Source organism: Mesitornis unicolor, unplaced genomic scaffold (assembly GCF_000695765.1).
Source record: "Mesitornis unicolor isolate BGI_N332 unplaced genomic scaffold, ASM69576v1 scaffold23876, whole genome shotgun sequence".
Lineage (NCBI taxonomy): Eukaryota > Metazoa > Chordata > Aves > Mesitornithiformes > Mesitornithidae > Mesitornis > Mesitornis unicolor.
Window position 1 is genome coordinate 6,556 of NW_010190661.1, and position 21,426 is coordinate 27,981.

At 42.0% G+C, this 21,426-nt stretch overlaps 1 protein-coding gene across 1 annotated transcript in view; it reads right to left on the reverse strand.

Annotated features, from left to right (window-relative positions):
- Positions 1–221: 221 nt before the first annotated feature.
- The window catches only part of C2CD2 (C2 calcium-dependent domain containing 2), a gene marked incomplete at its 5' end in the record, with an annotated part of 34,751 nt that continues 13,546 nt past the window's right edge, over positions 222–21,426 (reverse strand). Inside the window, 10 exons of the mRNA XM_010186476.1 lie at positions 222–448; positions 5,756–6,059; positions 7,208–7,335; positions 9,714–9,827; positions 10,447–10,618; positions 10,899–11,038; positions 13,474–13,535; positions 16,479–16,587; positions 19,686–19,806; positions 20,099–20,221. Of these exons, the coding sequence (XP_010184778.1) occupies positions 222–448; positions 5,756–6,059; positions 7,208–7,335; positions 9,714–9,827; positions 10,447–10,618; positions 10,899–11,038; positions 13,474–13,535; positions 16,479–16,587; positions 19,686–19,806; positions 20,099–20,221 (1,500 nt within the window). The remainder of the gene's footprint in view (positions 449–5,755; positions 6,060–7,207; positions 7,336–9,713; positions 9,828–10,446; positions 10,619–10,898; positions 11,039–13,473; positions 13,536–16,478; positions 16,588–19,685; positions 19,807–20,098; positions 20,222–21,426) is intronic.

The following is a 21,426-nucleotide window of genomic DNA, read 5'->3' on the forward strand; positions in this document are numbered from 1 at the left end:
TACAATTAGTGCTGCTTGTATTTGGAAGAGCAACTTTATAATCGAAGAGAAAAAGCACTCTGGAAAAATAAACAAAAAAGACAAGCTTTCTGTTTATTCCTGGACCACTGTATCAGTGACCATCATTTTATGAAAGTCATCAGCCATATTTGTATTCTCTAGTACTGCTCTGTAAACAACTGGTCAACTGATGTGCAAGTATCCCACCAGAGAGCGTTCAGTCATGCGTATGGTTCTGCCGAAGCACCATTCAGTTTGCTCTTGCTTTTGTTTTTGGAAAGGAGCTTTCTGTTCAGAATACGTGAAAGTGTGCCTCCCTTCTTGCGAGTTTCCTCCGACAGTGGCTGCTGCAGGTAGACAAGATCGTTGTGTGATTGACTCATTCCTGGATCCTTCTGATGATGTCGCCGGCGGAAAAAGAGCTTTGCGCTTTTTTTCAAAATCCCACCTGTGGAAGCAAACAGCAGAGGGGCAGGACACTTTAGACAGAACAGGCTGCTTTCCCCTTGGAGTTCAGCTTTAACTGTAACTGCATCATGACTGAAAAAAGCCTTGGTCTCAACATTTCCAGTTTAAACATCACCCTGGTAACCACTCGATGCTAGAAAGCTAAGAGCGTGGTGAATCTAAAGCAAGAATACTGATGGTTGGTAACCTAGAGGCCGTAATAGTACCAGTTCCACCTGGGAACAAGTGATTTCAGATACTGGCAAATGCAAGCGATTGTCGTGCTTTCAGCCAGAAACACTACATGCTACTGAATCCTCCTTGCCCCGCTGTTGATCCAGCTCTCTCCCAGCTGACCACCACTGAGAAATTCAGACTCCATGGAAGTACGTATTTCTCCACTCCTCCTCATTCCATGCAAGTATCATGCAAACTGAATCATGACAGACTGTGGTAGTTCTAGATCTATGCATATACACACACTTGTACAGTTAGCAGGAACATTCAGGAGAGAAGAGCTCACAGATATTGCTAGAGGAGCACTAAAAAAAAAGGAATTTTCCTTCAATTCTTTCAGAAATGATGCTGCTGAAAAGGAAGGAAAGCTACCGTGAAACATGCCTTTGAGCAATCAAATATTAATCCTCTGATTTCAGCTTCTAAAGGCAATTCACACATCTGGTGGAAGTCTCCTTCCTTACACTTCATTAGTTTCAAATGCTCTTTTGAAAGCTATGGTAGTGTTGAAACATCCACATGCACAGCATTTGGTGTGGGTTGTACACTGGGTTCTCACATGTCAAACAGGCATATCCAATCTTTCCAACACAACAGAAGTACAGAGTATTTTATAAAAAGAATGAAAAAGAGGAAATAATGTTGCTCTCTGTTGTTTCAGAGATCAAAGGAGCTGAAAAGAAAAGATTAGGCCACGATGCACAACATGAAGGTAGCATTTTAATTTGAGGTGAAGGATACTGTTGGTGCTGCAAAACAGTACCTCGCATTCAATCTGCGTGCAGTAGGCCCATACAGGCCAGCCAGCATGTATTCTGCATGAATTCAATAGCACCACCTAGCCTAGAATAACAATCACAAAGCACTTGCCATTTTAAAATCCTGTTAGAAATAGCAATTCACTTCAAGCAGATTAAAAATAATATTACATCTGCTTCTAATAGGTTCAGAAATTTGCTCAAATCCCTTCCATGGTAAATTAGGTTGCTTTATTTTGTTGCGTTCCTTCTCTTGATCCCATGTCACACCTATTACACAGCCAAGGCAACTGCAGCTGTCATCTCACCAGGCACCTGGGACTCATGCTGCCAACACCAGCTACCAGCACTCTTCTCTCTTTGCAAGTTCGGGATGTTTTTGCAGCCACTGTTCTGCCAAATTCCACCTTCCCTTTCCATGTACACATGTGTGCCTGATATGTAAGGCAGCTCAGTGGCAGCTGGCAGGGACACCACACTAAGGTACCAGCAACACTCAGCCCGGTGTCAGTACTGCAGCCCAGTGATAACACAGCAACGGTTTTATCCAAAATTGTGCAGTGTCGTTACCCAAGTGGTATGAGCCAATTTGAGTGAAGGAGGACCCAGGTAGCAAGCCAACACAGGAGCCTTCTGGCAGTCAGACTAGTATGTGAGGAGTCGTCTCCCTGGCAAAGCTTCCACACCTCGTTCCCACACTGCTATTGGGTTTCCCAGTTCTTTCTCAGCTCAGCTATCAACTCCTGTCACCACACAGTCTTGATTCTGCTTTTCCCTCCATTGCGAAAGGATACAAAAAGCAACACACAGGCCAATTCTTTCATGCAGTATTGTGCAATAGCTAGAATTACCTCTTTGTTCCCTAAGGACCTGACACTGGCTGTGTGTCATTTTGCACCGCAACAGCTGCAGAATAGGTATTTCATGGCAGCTCTGCTGCACGCAGCCAGATGCTTCCTTCTGCAGACTGGAGCAGTTACAAAACATGTGCTTGGGATTATTACTTTGTATTTTAAGGACTAAGCACTCAGCATCTGGGAAGATACTCTAGCATGTTTTGTCTTGCCGCTGCTGAGACTTTTCTCACAGGGCATGATGGGATGGAAGCAGAAGCCAGCTGAAAGCAACTGGAACTCATGGATTTGGATCTTGACTGCTATCCCATCACCCTCTGATAGATCTTTTTGGCAAAGCAGTACCACTTCAAGCTGTTGTCAACAGCATAAAAGAAACAGTGTTCAACTCCATGATACTGACAGCTGTTAATATGCAAAGGCTGAGGGGACTGACGAAGCCTTGCTGCTGTGTGGCTTTTGTTTGAGCAGTCAGCTGTTCTGCCCAGCAGTCTTGGCAGCTGCAGCTGAAGCTGTGCCAACAGAAGGAGTTGGACAGAAGGGTTTATCCACAAGCAGCTATTTAGTCCTACCCATTCAGACTGATTTCCCATACTATGAAATAGAACCAAAACAAGAAGGCAGTAAAAAATTGTGCTGGTGGCTTGAGACGACTCGCTGCAGCTGAAAAATTGCAGAGAGTGCTTGTTTGAGAGCAGCACCAGCTCGGCACAAGCAGCAGCTCTCTGAGATGAAAGCTTCCTGTGTTTTTGGAGGTACTGAGGTCACTGTTCCCTGGAAGCTTGCCACATCCCTGCTGCCACCCATCAGTCTCTAGCCAGTGTGGTACGTGCTGCCTGACAGCGGCTCCAGCTGTTGTGGAGGCATGCACCCCTGCTAAGAAGGCAGGGCAGGGCAAATCACAAGCTTGGCAATGCTCGTGCTATTTGCATGCTTACTTCTCGAGTTCAACAGGATCCATATGCCAACTGTGCCCCTAACACCAGGAGGCATGCAGAGAGCACGTCAAGAGTGCTGTACAGACTGATGGTCTTCATAGGCTTCTCTGCACTAGTTTAGGCTGTTTTGAAAATGCTTGTGGGGCTCGGATCACTTCTGAATCTCTTTTTTTTTAATGAAGGAAGATTTCCTTCCACATCTACAAGGGTACAAACAGAGATCACTGCTTTCCATTCCTTCCCAACTTCCAAAACAGTTTTTATCCAGGTGGTTTTGTAAATACCTGCTGAGGTCCTGGTAGCTCTGCGAGTTAGGCTAGAAAAGAGATCTAGAAAACTGTAAGCAGCAGGTTTTAAAATAAGCTTTCTGCATATGCATATCCAGTTATGGGGTCATACATGATTTGCATGAGCAGACTTTGATAACCAGACACTGCAGGAATGGGCAGGATGGAGAGAGATCAGGATTGTAGAGCACCCCTCCAAGCCTTCCTGCGTGACCCACCTGGACAGCACAACCAGAACAATTTGTTACAGCAGAGCAGTCTGCTAAGACACCTGCGCATGGGAAGGTAATTTTGGAGGGAGGAAAGAAATGGATGGGGGAAGAAGAAAATGGGTGCCAAACTATGTTATGCTTCAGTTTCTACAATGAGTGTAAAGCTACATTTTCTTAAAAAATAAAGACAAAAAACAACTTACTGCGTAGGTAATTAATTCTGGTTGGCATAGTAGTCCGCTTATGTTTATAAAAGGGAATGGGTAAGAAAGAGGAAGTCAGAAAGGTAAAAAAAATAAAAATACGCAAGAGTAAAAAAAAAACAAACAGTGCTAACTTTAAGACATTAATACATACACAAGGCTTTTTAAAGCAGAAGGGGTTTTGTTTGTTTGAGTTTTGTGGGTTTTGCTGTTGTGTCTGTATCTGTGTTTATTTTTTTTTTTAAAGGCAAAACATTTGACAAAACAGAAACCTTGAACTATTCAAAGCTAACTGAGGGCAGGGAGGCTGCAATGTTTTCCTATCTCTCTCCATAAATGCTGCTCAGCTGTGACAAAGGAGAGATTCAAGACTTCCACAAAGAGATCTGTGATAAAGAAAGGGATTTGAGACTTTTTTAAAAAATATATTTTCAAGATGAGGCAACTCTCTCAAATATTAAGAGACACTTTGCACTTTTTAGCAGTCCTATACTACATCATCTTACCGGGATCTTTAGAAGTCTGATCTCTTTGCAACATACTGCACAGGGAAAAACAAACCTAGACAACAGCTTGCATACAAACTTCCACTTGCTGGCTTTAGGATAACATGTTAACGAAGAGTCCAGAGGTTTTGCAAAATCCCATTCAGCTTCCTAAACTTTTTCAGGCTCCATATGAGATAAATCCCTTCACAACTAACCCTGTACCCCCACCCCAAACACACCCAAAACTTTCCAGTGCCTGACCATCTATGTCAAATGACAGATAGATGCTGAACCATCCTGATCTATTAGGCTGAGCAACACAGCTCTGAGAAGGCCAGAAAACCTCAATACTCTAAGGGAGAGCCTTGGCAAAAACATCCAGTGTAAACCTTATGTGGGAGGGATTACTATAATCTAGTAATATACTGAGGTTTTGTAGTAAGCCATTTTACAGTATCTCTGGGTAAGGAAATAATAAAAAAATAAAGTGAAAGAGGGATTCATACGGGTAAGAAACACAGCAACTTTTGCAGCTTCAATGTGCAGCCCAGTGTGCACTGCACAGGCTCTTGTGTCAGACTTCCTAGCAGCCCCTGTGTTTACCACTTAGCTACAAACCTCAGAGGTTAATGGATTTATTAAGGAAATCTAAAGAATCCAAAGAGATTTTCAAACTGCAGCTATCCAGTGGAACTACACAAGCAAAACGATCTGACCCCTTATTTACTTATTAAATTACCCTTGATTCCATTTTCTGTAGCAAACTAGGTATTAATGAAATCAGTGAAAATGGAGAAACGGTTCATAAGGCAGTTGGGAGCAAGTGTACTTCTGGTTTAGCCATGGTGCTTCCTGAACACATGCTTTATGAAGGCAGAGGAGTCTTGTGTTCAGAGATATGAAGGAGAAGGGACGGATCAGAAGGCAACCATGGAACCCTGCCATTTCCATGTTAGTAGTGAGGCTGCTAATATAGCGTAAGTCTTTGTTGACAAGAACATGGTTTTCACTGAGGAGCTGACATTGTGGCTAGTTATTTCTCTCCCAGATAACTGAGTTGGGCTTAGTGAGCTGTACTTCAACTTCTAAGGGTGAGCCCTTCTGTTTCCTGATGGAGGGGAGAGTAAGAAAGCCTGACCTGGCTTAGAGAGCCAGAGGACTGCACTCTTTATGGCTGCTATTAAGACAGCTTTAACCAACATCACAAGGAGTCACAAGGAGCTTAAGGACAAAAATCAGTAAGAAAGGATGAACTACTAGAGTGCTGCACAACACTACCTATTATGTAGAGAAAGCAGTCATTCACTAAAGTGGAGGTAAGGATCACATACCTTTAGATTTTTTCATGCTCCCAGTTTCTGAAACACTTAACGAGCTCCCAGATATTTCTTCACAGGTCTGGTCTAAGAGTGTGTTGGTGTCCCACTGTTGGCTGCCATTCTCCAAACCCCAAGCCTTATGGGCGCTTTGCTGTGGGTCAGTATCAGGTACTGTTCCTGAAGTACCTAATGACAGCTTTTCATCAGAGGTGACGGCTTCCTCCACAGTGGGTGGCTTTACTTCTTTGCAAGAGCTGTCCATGGCTGCAGCATAGTCCATCATCAGCGCAGCTTCACTGTCCTGAGATAAAGAGGTCTGCCCGGTGAAAACAAAAGACAGTGCTGACACAAGCTGCTCTGCTGGAAAAAACAAGCCTCCCTGCAAAAGAGCTGTTCTTTTCTCTTCTTTACACTTTTACTTGTATTGCTCAGGGCTATCAGAAAGCCACTGCGAGGTTTCCTTAGCTTCTCCAAAGGACAGGAACACATAGCCAAGCTTTAATAATGTTGTTAGCACCAAATGACTGGGAAAAAAATTAAGTACATGCCTCCCACCTATACCCAGCCCCACTGCAAATAATGAGACTCTTTGCTGCAATGTGCTGCTGCAATGAAGTATCATCATGTATAGACAATTATATGTTGGTCTTCTTAAGAAAATAAACATCAAAGTGTTTCATCTTGTGGAAGGACTTCTTGGCATCTATATCAGCTAAATACAAATCCATGCATGCCCAGTCCCTCCATCTCCCAAGCATATATAAATGGCACTGTGGCAGCTGATCCTCATCCCCTCCCCTCAGCACAATAGTGATGATGAGAGGATCCACGCCTCAACTCGTCTTTTACTCAGAGCCCTTCAGGCAACCTGTACATAACAGCAAGACTCAACAGCAAATGTCCATACAGCAGCCTGCAGGCAGGCACCAAGCATCAGATGGGAGACTGGGGCTGGGGATGAAGAAAGTCTGGAGGAATGCCATATATACCATGTATATATACACCATTTGAGAAACAGTCTTCTGTTTGCCCTCCCTCTGGAACACAGCCTACGTGATTGGGAGTTTTTTTCAGAGGATTTTAGTAACTTTGGAAAAAAATAGAAAAAAATCTCTCATACTCTTTCTGTGCATCTTCCCTCCATAGGCAAAACATAGAAAAGGACTAATTATCTCCTGTACTCACCTAAATTGGTTTTCCAAAACCCCTAAGCATCCCACTCTCATCCAACCATGCATTTTTAGTCAGGCTGTCAAATCTAAAAATCCAAAACCAACACCCTCCCCAACAATCCCACCCTGATTTGGCTTAACTTGAAACAGTTACTGAAACAAACTGGCACACAGACCTAGGTACTGCAGAGGCTGCTGAATGGGAGACAGCAGAATGCACATTAAGTTACTGTTGCACTCAGTGGAGCACTTTACAGTACTAATCACTAAATATAATTGTTTTCTGCTCTACCTTGGACACCCCTGATATGATAATGGTGCTTTTCTTCCTCGGAGACTTCAGCTTCTGCTTTGCAGACTCACTCAACTGCCGAATGGCTGCTTCTGCAACAGGATCGGTGCCATTCAGTACCAGCAGCTCTGAAAAGAAAGCAGTATTTCAGAGGGAAGAAAGAAAACCAAGAAAAAAAAATGGAGCAAAGAGAAGCAGAATTTGTTCTTGACTTAAAATTTAAAGAAATTAGAAGAAATGGTATAAGCACCAGGCATACCAAAACATCTTATAATTCACCACCCAGCTACTGGGTCTTGTCCTAACCTTCTGTTACCCATTCTTTTGAGAAAAAGGACTGAAGTTGCACTTACAAACCCTTACCCTGAGCACAGAGGAGGTTTAGAAAGCCTAGACAAAACATCCAACTATTTCAATGCATTGCTACCACGCAGTGACTATAATCCAGACGCGGTGGGTAGAACATCAGGTAACAGAGTCATGAACAGCCATAGTTCTAACACGGTACATATCTGGCACATGTTACTACTTCTTTAGGTGGCTATTTTGCTCTTTTTTCCAGGCATCCTTGCTCAGCATTTCCAGCTTTGCTATGGCACTATGATAGGACAGGGAAGGCAAAGTGGCAATCACTCTGCTCTTTATCAGCTGCCTCCAGAAAGCCTGTAATGTGTAACCCCTTTTCACCTCCAAACACTGCACAGGAATACAAAACCTGCTTTATAAAATGCTCTTTATTGACAATCGCAAGTTTATTTTTAAGCATGGCCATTTCTGGCATATAGTACGCCAGTACATTGGGCACAGCAAACACACACTAATCAAATTCATCAAGCTTAGGAACAAACAAGGCTAAGAAAGTTAACAAAACAAAAAGCCCCATATTTAACTGTCTGAGGTTGGCTTTTCTAATAAGAGTTTTAACAACAAAAGAATACAGGCAGGAATAGCACCGATGTTAATTAAACTGAGCAACATCTTTTGTTACTGTGGCATTAATGCAATAGAAGATGAGGCCTGAATAACTATGCTACACCAAGTAACTTGGATACTTTAATAACTTAAGAGTATGTGTGCACAAGGTGTATGCATGCCCAAGCATGTCTGCACACTTAGTGTAAACCTCTACTTTTCCATCTCCCCAGCCACTGCAAAGCCCCCAGGAATAGCTGATAGCATTCAGGACAGCATCAGTGGCACTTGCTAATTCTTACTGTTGTCATCACTCAGAACCATGGCACAGCCATGGCATCTTTTACATGGTGCTTCTTGCTATTTTGGCATGATGTTTGTAATAACTACTACCTAAGCGATGCCATACCAAACATTCATTTGTATTCCTTTCGTTTCTCTTAAACTTTTGTTCTAATGAGTAATTCTTCCTGCTGCATGGTATAAACACTGCACAGAAATTCCCCTGCATTCCCATAAAAGCACTGTCTGTATCAATGTGCTCCAAGTTGTCTTAAGAGGAGTTTTCCAGTAAGTGCTTTGTATCTTTAATAGCATAAACAGTTACAAGAGTTACCTCAGCAGTCTAGCACTATCAACATTTCCCATTATGGCTTAGTAATCCCATCCTGCTTCATGGTATCAGAGTACTTCTCAGTCTAGAGACAGGGAAATGTTCAAGTGCTATCACAGCTATTGGTTCATGCTCTTCCCCAGATTTCTGATTTTGGCCAATACGCTTCTCTCTCTCGGCAAGCCTTCTGACTGTTTCCAGGTGCAGTCTAGATCACCTTCAGACTGTCTCATCTGCACTCAAATCTGTACAAAGATAACTGGACTCCATATCATGTGCCATTTGCTGCTAGACTAGGTCACATCTTTCATTATGGTTCCATACAGAGCTACAAAAAGATCAAATGGTGACCACACACAGGGTTGAAACCTCTGCTGAAGATTCAGAGTTGCAACTCAAAAAAGTAAAATGCCTCAGAGTCACAATCAGGTTTAATACAGTCAAAGTGAATGTATAATCAGTTGTTATCAATTCCACCTGACACTCTGAAGGTATTTCAGCTCTATGCCAGGTGACTTAGGAAAGTGGAAAAACAGGCACAGCAAGACTGTATTTGCATTAGGACAAAAAGGCCCAGTGGCAGGGCTAGCAATAGCCCTTCTGTTCAGACAGGGGACTTCACAGTGCTCTTAAAGGTAAGTTTCACAGGGTTTCCATTTTGTCCAGTGTCCCCCATGTCTTTATAAATGAGGAGTCTTTCGTTTAAAAGCAAGTGAAAAGAAAGCCTGGCTTCTCTGCAATCACCTCCCCTCTCCAACCCACACTTCACTGTTATTTATTCAAAATCAGTAATTTACATCACCAATTAAAAACAGATCTCTATTGCAAGATTGCTATACCCCTCACCACAGTACTTGCTAACATAAACATCTCTGTGCCTGTGGCCATATGGGTTGGCTGTTATTTTAACAGGATTACACTAATCCCATATGCACCAGAGAGAGATGTATTCTTATTAGCAGCTTTGAAGATTTCCATTACCTGTGTCTGAAGATGATAGAGTTTTGCTGACTGGAGCACCATGAGAATGGAGAGCTTGAATAGAGAAATCCTTTTCAATCACCTTTACTTTAACTGGAGTTTTCACAGGAGAATCTGAGGACCAAGTTTTTTGGTTATTTAAACTATTCAAGACCTTTACTATTAAAATAATAAGAATTTATTATGCCAATGATAAAACCTGTTCAAATCATAAGCATTTGAGATTTTTTTTTAATACAAATTCTCAGTACATGCTCTCTATGGTAACCTGACACCAAAAGACCTGTAAAATGTAGGAATTTATTGTAGAAGAATCGGAAAGTCTGCTCCTGAGAGGTACGCCGAAAAAAAACTCTTGTCACAAGATGACAGCAATCCTTATTAGAGATTATGATACAGACCAAGGCACAGGACAGTCTGTCATCAGAAAACACTCTAATAGTCTGATACTTCTGTCATGTGGAAAACCATCCACCAAAAGCAAGCTCTTCTGCATTAGCACTCTACCATGTAGCTTTAAAGTGTGTATTGAGAGGAACACTAACCACTTCTGTTGCAAGAACAAGGCTTCATAAAAAACTTTATTCAAAAGAATACAAACAATGCCTCCCACCATCAACATCCTGGAGAAATCTGGAAGCACCTTTCCTTACATCCCACTCCCCCTTGCACCAACTCCTGTTCCCTACTGATAGTCCCAAGAGTGAACACAGAAGGAAGTGGACTTCCCCACCTGTGCTCAGTGGAGATGATCTCCCTTCTAGGCGAGGTTTGGTTTTCACAGCAGTTACAGTAGTGACCACAGTCCCACAGGGCATCACAGTGCGATCCTTTTCTATCTTAGTGGCTGGCACTGGAGTAGAGACTTGCCATGTCTTTAATTCATTGGGTTCTATAAAAGAGAACTAAGAGGACAAAAAAAAGAGTCACCACAGAAGTACAGCCAAGCAAGAAGGACACTAACATTTCTAGCTAGCACTCCTTTAGCATTTTTATGAACATTCAAGAGCCAAACAGCTAATTCTTCTGATAGACACAAATACCATGTGAAGTGCAACCACGCAATCTGAATGCGGCCACAAATTACACTGTGCTGTGAATACCAGTCCAAAGCACAAGATGAACATTACCAAGTACTTCCTGAAGTAAAAGATCCACTGTGAAAGCATCCAAACACAGTAGTACCTCTGCACTAAAGGATCCCAGCCCGGGCCCCGGCTCTGGGCTGCTCTCACTGGCCCCGCTGTTCAGTGCAAAGCTTTGCTGGCCAGAAGGTTGTTTCCTGAACAAGTCTAGAGGTACAGTCACCTTTGCGGACAAAGGACCTAGAAGAAACAAAACCAACAAGATCAGTGCACATCTGAGCGGACAGTATGTTTAAGGGCAAGAACACAGGAAAGGAGGAGGATGAACACAGGCAGTCAAGAGCAAGCGCTGGTTCTACACCACAGGGCAGAAATATGGCAGTTTCCACAGCTTGCTTTCTATTTTACGACTATGCCTCAAGCCTGGCCTAATTTGTGCAACGGGAAAGAATGGAGACATGAAGCGTTACTTATTTGCCACTATTTCTGGCCATTTTTTTCCTGTGTATGTAGAATGCTTAGAAGAAGAGAAAACATCTAGAAACATTACTATAAGGTCCTTGAACAATCTCTATAACCAGTTACCTGCATCCTTCAGAGAACACTCTGGATTCCTGGTAAACTGGTATAGCATTAAAAACAGTCTTTCTTAATCTGAACTTTAGTGCAAGTTCAGCAATTCTTTTGCACCTCCCCTTTATTAGTTAAACTAGACTGGAGCAAACTATCAGCAAAATTACTACATAATTTCAGAGGCAAAATCCTAGTTTTCTGTGAAATACAATGACAAGTAAAGATCTACACTATATTCACATTACCCAGCTTTCTCCTCATTAATGTTATTCTACTTTGAGTTTTCTATTCAAATTTTTGGGAGAAGAACAGCTAAGATGCTATGGGGGAGGACAAAAAAGATGATTGTCAATGCAATCAATTGGGACTTTTGGGTTTTTTTCAAGAAACCAGCTAGTAGTTACACTCTTAGAAGGATGTGGAACATTGCTGGTATTGTTTGAAAGACCCATTATTACAGATGCTCAGGTACAGGCAAGACTAAACTTTATGCAAGAAACAATACACATTTGCTGACCATATATAGATTCCATTTTTTTTTTGCTAAAAATAAAAAAACAGCACTCATATCAGAGAAAGCTTTTAAAGCATTTGCCTACATTTGACTTCCTAATCCCTCAAATAATTGCAGATCACATCCAAAGTATTGCACTGACTTTGTATATCTAGATTATTAAAAATTCAAATAAATACAGTAACACCAAACAAAAAAATCAAACACAGTCCATTTGGCTATATTACTTATTAACAGTGACTTAGATAAATTATTACCTAATAAATGATTGTCCAAGCCTTCACCCACTATCACAAGACACCATGAGTAAAAGCACATTATTTTTTATTACTGGGTATGAAGAGCTTTGGCCAATATTTTAAACTTTTTTCTGAACTAAATTGAATTCAACGGACAGTACTAAAACACAGAGAAATAGCTGAGTGTCAAAAAGTGATGTTTCTTTTTTGTTTGTTTTACACCTGAAACCTGACATAAGAAGGAAAAAGCAAACAGATCCAAGAGATGAAATGGTTACTATTTCTAGCTGCAGCAAAACTCTGTATCAGCAAAATAACATGTAGCACATACAAGAAGAATTTATGATGTCGTGTCATGACTTCAATAAAGCCCAATGAAGTACTTGGAGTAAGTTTACAAAGCTCATGTCAGACACTCCAACATGCTCTCTGGTCTCAAACACTCACCTACCCCTTACCCTCACTAGGTAAGTAATGCTTCTCCAAATAAACCAAATGCAATAGTTCTGTGGAGGGGTTTTCTTGCCACTGAAGGCTAATTGCAAACTGCAACAATAGAATCAAATAGTAAAAATGTTTCAGCTCCCATGTTTTATATTTAATCCAATATAATCAGAATTACTGTGTTTTATACCTAGTAATTGCTAGGCAGCCTCTAAGGCTTGAAAAGGAAGGATTTAGGTTTTGCACTCATGATTACCCTTCAGCCACAGAAAGGCCTGGAGAGCTTAACCTGAAAAGCAGATCATCCACAGCGGATCTGTTAAAAGTTTACAAGGATGAAAAATTAGGGTTTCATCAGACGGAAGATCCAGGATGTTGACAGTCTGGAAAGAAACTCAAAGCTTCTTTGTAATCTTAACTCTGAGGATGAGAGAGACATGAGAACAGTGTATTCTCTCTTCTGCCCGTGATTACTGATAGACATAATGCTGAACACAGACAGCACTCAAGCCAGGTCAATCAGTGTTGCCCAAGAGCTCTGCAATTTTCCATGGATTTCAGCTCTAGGACATAAATTTAAGGACAGGCTTATGGAGTTTAAAACCACAAACTTAAGTAATAAAATTTGCCCAAGCTGTCTGTTTTGTGCAAGTTTGGCTGGCTATTTTCAGCTGATTTCCCTTCCACAGCTGCTCTTCCCCCTCAGAGCTGCCTGGAGCCATGCTTGAGACATACCCGATTTCAATACCAGACAAGTCAGTATGAGATATCTATGCTTTAATGCACATCCAGAAATCTGAGTTTCTTATATGGTTATATGGCCAGGTAGAACCAAAAGAGGACTTATGTCAACATTTAGCAATGCTCATGCTCATCATGCAAAATAATTCAGTTTTGATACTTACTATCCAACTTCCCATCTTCTACTATTTGCAGTTGCAATGCTTTTGATTTGGCACTTAGTTCACTGTGAAGTAAACGAAACTATGTTAGGTCTTTGCAGGCGAGCAGATTTTCCTTCCCACTTATGTTTTCCCCTTTCCCGTTCTGGTTCCCAACACCCCAACTTCTCTTGGCCACAGGGCAGCGCTGCCAGGCTGCTGGATACGCCGCATGCGTAGCATCGTTTTCACCTCAGGTGAGACTGACTGAAAGGATCTGAAAACCATGGCCTGGTTTCCTGCAGCACTGTTGCACAAATTTCATTTCTTAAAATTTCAGAGGCTTTTCCTCTCCCCAGGAGCTGACAAACACTGCTCTTCAAGTTGATGTCGGACCCTACTCCAACTGTCGCACCACAGCAGTAAGAAGCTATTTTTTCCTGGCAGGATCAAATTGTAAATCAAGAAACTGGAACAGGTCCAATCAACAACCCATTCAAAGCTGCAGGGTATCCTGTCAAAGGAGGAAAGCATCCTACAAAAGCAGGATAGATGCAAGTAAATAAACATAGTTACAGTCTTATGTGAGAGTAGTCAGTATTACTTTTCCAAAATAAGACTCAAGGATGTTGGAAGATAACAAAAACTAGTTTCTGTGTGACAGAACCAACGTGAACTACTAGCAGAATTACTTGCATATATGGTTCTTCGTAAGATGGACTGGACAACAGATACAAAACCTTTCCTCTAATTGAGACAGCAAAGCAAACTGGGTACCTACTGAGGAACTTTCCAGTAAAACTTGATTTTATAACCTTCTCAGTGGATGCCCTGTCTAAACACTTAAAGGCCCAGATATATGTATTTTATTTTTGCATGTGTCTGTTTCAGGATGGTGTGATCTTGGGTGCAGGCATCCCACTTTCATTAGATGCAGCAGGTTTTAAGCTTTTCGCTGCCACTACTATCCCCTCCTGCACCTCCAAAACTTGAAAGGAAACATCTTGATGGTACTATTGCTGCTCTTCCCATGAAGCTGAAGCAGAGCCTGACATGGTGGTCAGTATGCTGGTCTTCAGACTGGTGGGTATTTTTGGTTTTGAAGAAAGAAAAGGGGGCAGGGGTGTGAACTTGAAAGAAGGCATGCAGCCAAATCCTGACCACTCATCTCTAAAAGTCCCCAAGCTTACCTCATTCACTTCTGAAAAGCAGCCAACACTGTGGAAACCCCAGCATTATCCCTAGCATCAAGGCCAAATTCCAGTCAACTTAATCACATCCTGCTTGCCCCCTCTCTGCACTTTCAGTTGGGAAGGGTATTGTTCTTACACACTTCCTGACCAAAATCACTGGGAACGTTATCTGCCCTGCGACACCGAGCATGGATGCTGTTTCACCAACAGATGGCTGAAGTGATTCACCGGCTTCATTCAAAGTGGCTGAAGCCCTCTTGAGATACTCCAGAAAGTTGCTAAAGAAGCGCATTTTTCCCCCTTCTCTTGCAAATCGCATCATGTTAATCCTTAGGTCTTGATGGCAACGCAGCATGCTGACACAGAAGAAAGTAATCTGATCTGTGGCTTTCCACAAGAGCTGTAGATCATCATAACTAAAATCAGACTTTGCAGAATGCATGTCTGAAGGAAGAGAGCTTCCTAGCTGCTTTTCCACGTGACAACACAATAAGAAAGAAGCAGGTGCATACACCTCCATCAGGCCACATAAAAGGTGAGGCCTTTCAGTGATGTTCTACAACATCGATTTATCTTCGTTGACTAGAATGACTTTTAAGTATCTCTAACCCCTGCGCACACACATGCAGAGGGGCCCAGTGCTCTCCAAGTTCTATACAACTTGCGATGACTGATCCTGGTCTCTTCAAATCAAGCAGCCCCTGTTGCTTTTCCTCTCAGCTCTCCTGTTTCTGCAGCACACATTGTACATCCATGGGTGCAGTCTGTCCCACCGCGATGAGGAGGCAGAAGAAGGTCTGTGTACTGCACGCTCACTCTCCTTTCAAGTTTAGGAAGGGCATTGAGAAGTGCACACCACTCCTCGAGGAAGAGAGAGAGCACTCAGCGTGGACAGGCACAGGTCTGAATACACTCTCAGCTCCTTGTAAGCTAAGCCTCTGCTTTGCAGGAGGGAACAGACACAGCGGATGCCGGGCTGTGACTAGGCAGTGAAAAAACCATCACACAAAACCAACTGAAATACTACTCTCCGATATATATATATACGTGTGTGTGTGTGTGTGTGTGTGTGTGTGTGTGTGTGTGTATTCGAGAGGAGAGAATGGAACTGAGACAAGAGCTTCTCACATTAATACTGCAGTGTTTGCAGTACGTTGTATGGCAGCACCTCTACCCCATTCCCCTGGGAAGCTGCTTCTGCCTGCCTGTGCGTGTGTTTAAAGCCACCAGAGAAAACACCCCTCTGACCCACCCCGCCATCAGTGGCTCCCCCTTCCTCAACTTATACAACACAGACACTACCACATATTTCTGCTCTGCTGCTAGGAAGTGGAAATGAAAGTAGTTTTAGAACTGCTCACTTTTGATCTTATTTACAGAAGCTGTGTGAATCACGGAAAACCATGCATACCGCCAAAAAGTCCTGTTTTTGTTCTACAGAAAAATAATATCCCTAGTTTTACACTCTCTTTTTAATCATAGCCACTATTTTTTAGATGGTCAAATTTTTTGCACATGTACATTTCCTACTCAGGGGAGGGAAAGGAGAGACATCAGATTTCTTCAAATGCAGTTTGCAAAGTGACCTCAAAATCTCTTTTTTTGGCACTGTATGAAAGCATAAGGTGATTTATTATGCCTGTCACTGCTGCCATTTACTAGAATCAGATATCTACCACGAAAGATCTAGAGAGCTATTTGATCTCATATCCATACACAGGGTAATTAGATATCCTGAATTCCCTACCAGCTCCAGATTACTAACCTCATGTAGCTTAAGCAAAAAAAAAAAAAAAGCTTTACTATAAAAGTATTCTCAGTATGTAAGTTACTTACAAGAGAAACTCTTCCTTCCAAAAGGGATTTGCAGCATTTTTGGCTACAGAGCTGGAAAACTTCTGCATAGGGTCATTCAGCTGAACTATACACGCAAGGTTTGTGCTGCCTGTAAGGGCAAGAAAAATCAATATCCAGTTATTAATATTCCATCATCAGGAGGTACGCTTACGCAAAAGAAAGAGAAGAACACCCTTACAAACTGTGCTTCTGAACAGACTATTCAAAACACTCCCTTACTCCCTCACAGAATAAATTCCTTCTCTCTCCCCAGTTTGGATACCATCTACTTTAATGGCAGTGGTCAAGATTGGGTCATCACTGTCCTTAGCACGTAGTGTGAAACATGATGACCCAATTTAAATTCCGGTATGAAACAAAAAGGTGCAGGCATAAAAAGATCAAAAAGTTTGGGGAGACAGAATTAACAGCAAAGTGGTGGTGGTGTGGGTGCAAGGCGGGGAGGGAGTAAAGTTGCTTTCAGCTGCTTTATTAAAAAAAAGTTGTTTTCAAAGTTCCTACTGGCCACAGTCACCATGGTTTCTTTGGACATCAAAGTAAGCTTTTTTCTGCTAGCAAGTAAATGATGACAGAAGTGTTAATTAACAATGGCTTTGCAGACTGCAGTTTTTAACAAGTCTATGGCATTTTAGAGTTCCGGTGCAGAATTATCTCTACCTTGATCTTGGAATTTGACAGTGTGGCAAGTTGGCATATTAGAGCAGTCATGCTGCTGCTCCAAGGGGAAATAGTTTGCACAATGTGTTACCCTTAAAACAATTTCTTTTGTATGGCTTTCACAGCATCAGAAATAATTTCGGTCACAGCATTTCAAAATGTCAAGGAAAGGGGCAAACAGCTCAGTACCGATTGTGTGCAAAGCAAAGCAAAGCAAAGCAGTGCAAAGCAATGCTGCCTCCACTTCTCCAGAAGAATACACGTTTATAATCACTATCATAAATTCTCAGCTGTGCTCTGGTAGTGCATCAGGGTTGTGGATGAGCCCTGTCTCAGGCACTGCAGCAGCTTGGGCCTGGCAAGGTTATTAGAGGAGACAAAGCGCTGTGTGCAGGCAGCTTATTTGGGATCCAAGCTGACCCTGGAGTAAGTAGTTTAGCTGCTTTCACAGCACGCTGAGCCTGAGTTAATGAACCTGGGGTGGTTTTCTGTTAACCCAGCCATATGTTTCTGCAGCCTGCTCTTTCTGCCAGCAGCGCTCAGCAGTGTCTGTACAGCTTTGGCCAAAATTACACCAGAGCCACTGACCGACTGATACCAAACAGGGTATTTCAGCATTTCTGCTCTGCACACCCTAGTGTACACAACTCACAATTCCTTCCTTAACAGCAGAAGTCACTTTTGCCCTGGATGATACGCTGTGGACCATATACTACTAAATCTAGGATAATCTTTGTTTACATACACAAACTAAAGAGATAAATTGGGCACAGCATATAAGCAGAGGCCAGTTCTGCTACTGGTTACTTACTAATTGAACTAACACATCTACAGGAAAGCCACAGGCTTCTATGAACAATGTTAGCATCCATTGTCAAAGGATGGTAACGATCAAGACAGACAAACCGCTCCTCCCCAGTCCTCTATGTCTATGCAGGTTAGCCTGCAACAGTGCACACTCTTATCAAGTCTCAGAGTTGCAACAGGACAATCAATTATTGCTGCAAGACAAGGACAGGAAAAGGGAACATTAATTGAAAGGCAGCAGACTATGTCCATAAGCTACCATCTTCCCAGCTGTGCAGTATTTCCTGCATTTTGAGCATATTTTGAGTGTACCAGCTAAATCTCACTATGAAGCTTTATTTCTCATACTCAGTTCCAAAGCATTTACACTTTCAGAGTTGCTAGGGAACCAGCAAAATTCCCTCCATCTCCTTTTAGAGAAGCAAATGGCAATTTTGCCTCCCAACACCTGGGTTCGCAAAGCAGAGCACATTAATTGTCTCCTCTTCCTTCCGTTTTCAGGGAGGGGGCAGAGACGCTTCTCAGAAGATGAACCCTCTGTTGTCTGCACCATATGCACATTAAGAAGGTATCTCATTTCCCAAGTTTTAAAGGCTGCTCTATTGAAAAGCTTAGTTTGTACTATAAAATTGTAGAGTGATAAAAAATTTTGACTGAGTTTTCCTGCAGTCTACATTTTTCAGCACAGTTTTATTTATATAGGACATTTCACTGTGAAGAGTTCCAGAACTGCTTTAAAAATAATTTGTTTTTTAAAAAAGAAAACAGACTGCAGAGGTTTTTAGGGGAACTGCTTCCAACCAGGATGAGCAAAACAATATTATGCAAGAGTCCAGGGCAGAAACCTATTACATGTAACTGAAAAAAGGAGTATAGCAAGCAGGATATATTTATACAAAACTAGTGCCTTGCCCAATTTAGCAGCCATAAGATTCCACTAAAAAGACTGTTACAGAATTGTTAGTGACCATAAATAACACAGCCTCAAATCTGTTATTTCTGACAAAATCTGAAATATGCTTGCTCATGCCCCAGTGATGCAGGCATACTTGCACTTGAAGAAGTTTGAATACTTGCTAGACAGGCTGGGTGTTTCCTTCCAAAACCAAGACTCCAACTTCACTAGGCAGTGACCTCCTTTTTGGCTTCATACTCCACTTGCAAGAGGTACTCCCTCCCCTACTCACAGAACTACTTTATTATGGGTAAAAAATCTCCAATAACAAAACACCACCTTTGAGGAGAGTTTACACAGAGCAGGAGAGGTTTAGATAAATCAGCAAATGGTTCAAAAGCAAAGAAAAGCAGCTATGAAAATAAGGTAATACTGAACCAAAACAACGTCACTGCTAACAGTTAATGGAGAGTTGGATTTGAGCCCCCTATCTTGGGCACACCCAAAGTGATAACTTTTCGAAATTAAAACTAAACTCCAGGAAAATAATCAGCCAACTTTACAAATATGTTCACTTCAATTTGTTTTCAAAAATGATGGATTTGTTTACAAGAAGATCAAGACACTTAAATACTTTAGTAAACTAACACACTGTTCTGTACAAGCATGACTTAATCTGTTTTTCTGAGCACAGCTACTTCTTACACCTTCTTTTGAGAGAAGGTTGTAACCCAGAACTTTCAAATTATTTCAGTCAAAAGGAAAAAAAACCAAAAGAACCAAACAACTCTGCTTGAAAAGTAGCAGCATGGCGTGAGCTAAGTTACCTGCAGCACTGTGATCAATTAGGTTTACCGCAATGTTCTTCACCAGCAGTTTGAGTTCATGAGCCCTTGGAGGTTTAGGCGGACTTGTGCCCTGAGGGAGAAGGCTTGTGTTCTGTACATTCTGAGAAAAGCAAGCAGAACAAGAGGGATCGTGCATATGCAGATACCAAATACCTTCAACTTCTGTCACATCAATACAGCAAAGCAGATGTGTGACAGGGTGTAACATCAACAGGTAGCCACATGGGAGTGATGATCACAAAGCCTTCACTGCCAAAGGCTATGCTGTTTTAAAGAATGTGTTCCAGTTTCTGATCACCAAATGGCGTTAAACTTACTCACTTGTGAGTCATGAATAAAAACACTAAGCAGAAGGAGACTTCTCAAAAGATTTAGGTAGGAAAGAGACTTACCTGAACCTCCTTTATATCTGTAGGCCTCGTACTCAAGACTACAGAAGGAGAAACTGAGCTAAAGAGGTTCTTCAAAACATCTCTAAGCGTTTCAGATATTGCACATGTCCCTGCAGTCTGTCCCTAAGAGGAAACAAACAATCATGCTTCTCAAAACCCATAAGAATAAAAGTTAAGACAAAATTAATTTTATTTAAATCATCAAAGCTATTGAACATTAATTTTGTCAGAGAGAGACATGATTTCTGTTGCCAACAACAAAACTGACCAAGAGATCATGCAAATAATTACTTGAAATTTCTGCATTACGCATTAAAGGAAAACTAGAAATATACACAAAAAAGAGTCACATGCTGCTCTGAGAGTTAGGAAGGCAGAGCTATTAGCCACAAAGCCAGAAGCCTCATTAACAGTTTATTTCTTACGATGGTGGTGTTAAGTTTTTGCACTGCTTTGCACCCCACTGAAAGAGCAGATCAGGTCATCAGATAAGCAGATCGGCACTGTTCCACTGATTTAATGGGAGTTATGCCAGCTCACAACAGCTGAGAACAAGCTAATCCTGTGCTGCACTGAAAATTTATTATAGTATCTCTCGAAGGTCTGCAGCCTCGCTGAAAAGAGCACTCTAAGGACAGACAGTCATGCTGCTCTGGGAGACTGACTCGTATGTTTGTCCATTCAAAAAATCTCATGGCAAACTGCGCTCAACACTATTATCTCTGAGGGATCAGAACAGACCACAGGTTTTGCTTACACAGGTAGCTTCACACGCTTAATTGTAAAGTGCATGAAGACAGTGAACCACCCCTGCCCTCCCTGTGCTCCTGGAGAAGCCTGCTTCCCATATCGTGCTGCTCAGAAAATCTCTTCTGCTCAGTTACCTACAGAGACTGGATTTTTACTTTAAGCCATCACAGAAAGGGCAGCTTGATACCCAGCTGCAATGAAGGTAGCACAGGAGGAATCTCAGTGAGGTTTCTTTTCTAAAGAAAAGACAGAAGTAAGAGACAAAAATGTAACCTAAACAACAGAGGGCTCATCCATCTTTTCTCACCCGATAACACACTCGAGGGACTTCACTACTACAGAACAAGACTTTAAAAGAGAGGGAACAGATTTACAGATGCAGATACAGAATAGCTGGAGAATGTAATAACCACACAAAGCAGAAAAAAGGCATCCTTCTGCATGCTGCTGTCTGACGGGAGGATGCCTACAACAGGCATGCCACAGCCAACAAACCAGGCCCTGCTGCAAAGGCAAGGCACGCTGATGACAAGGACACCTGATCTGCACCAGCTGGGAGATCAAGCAGGGACCTGAAG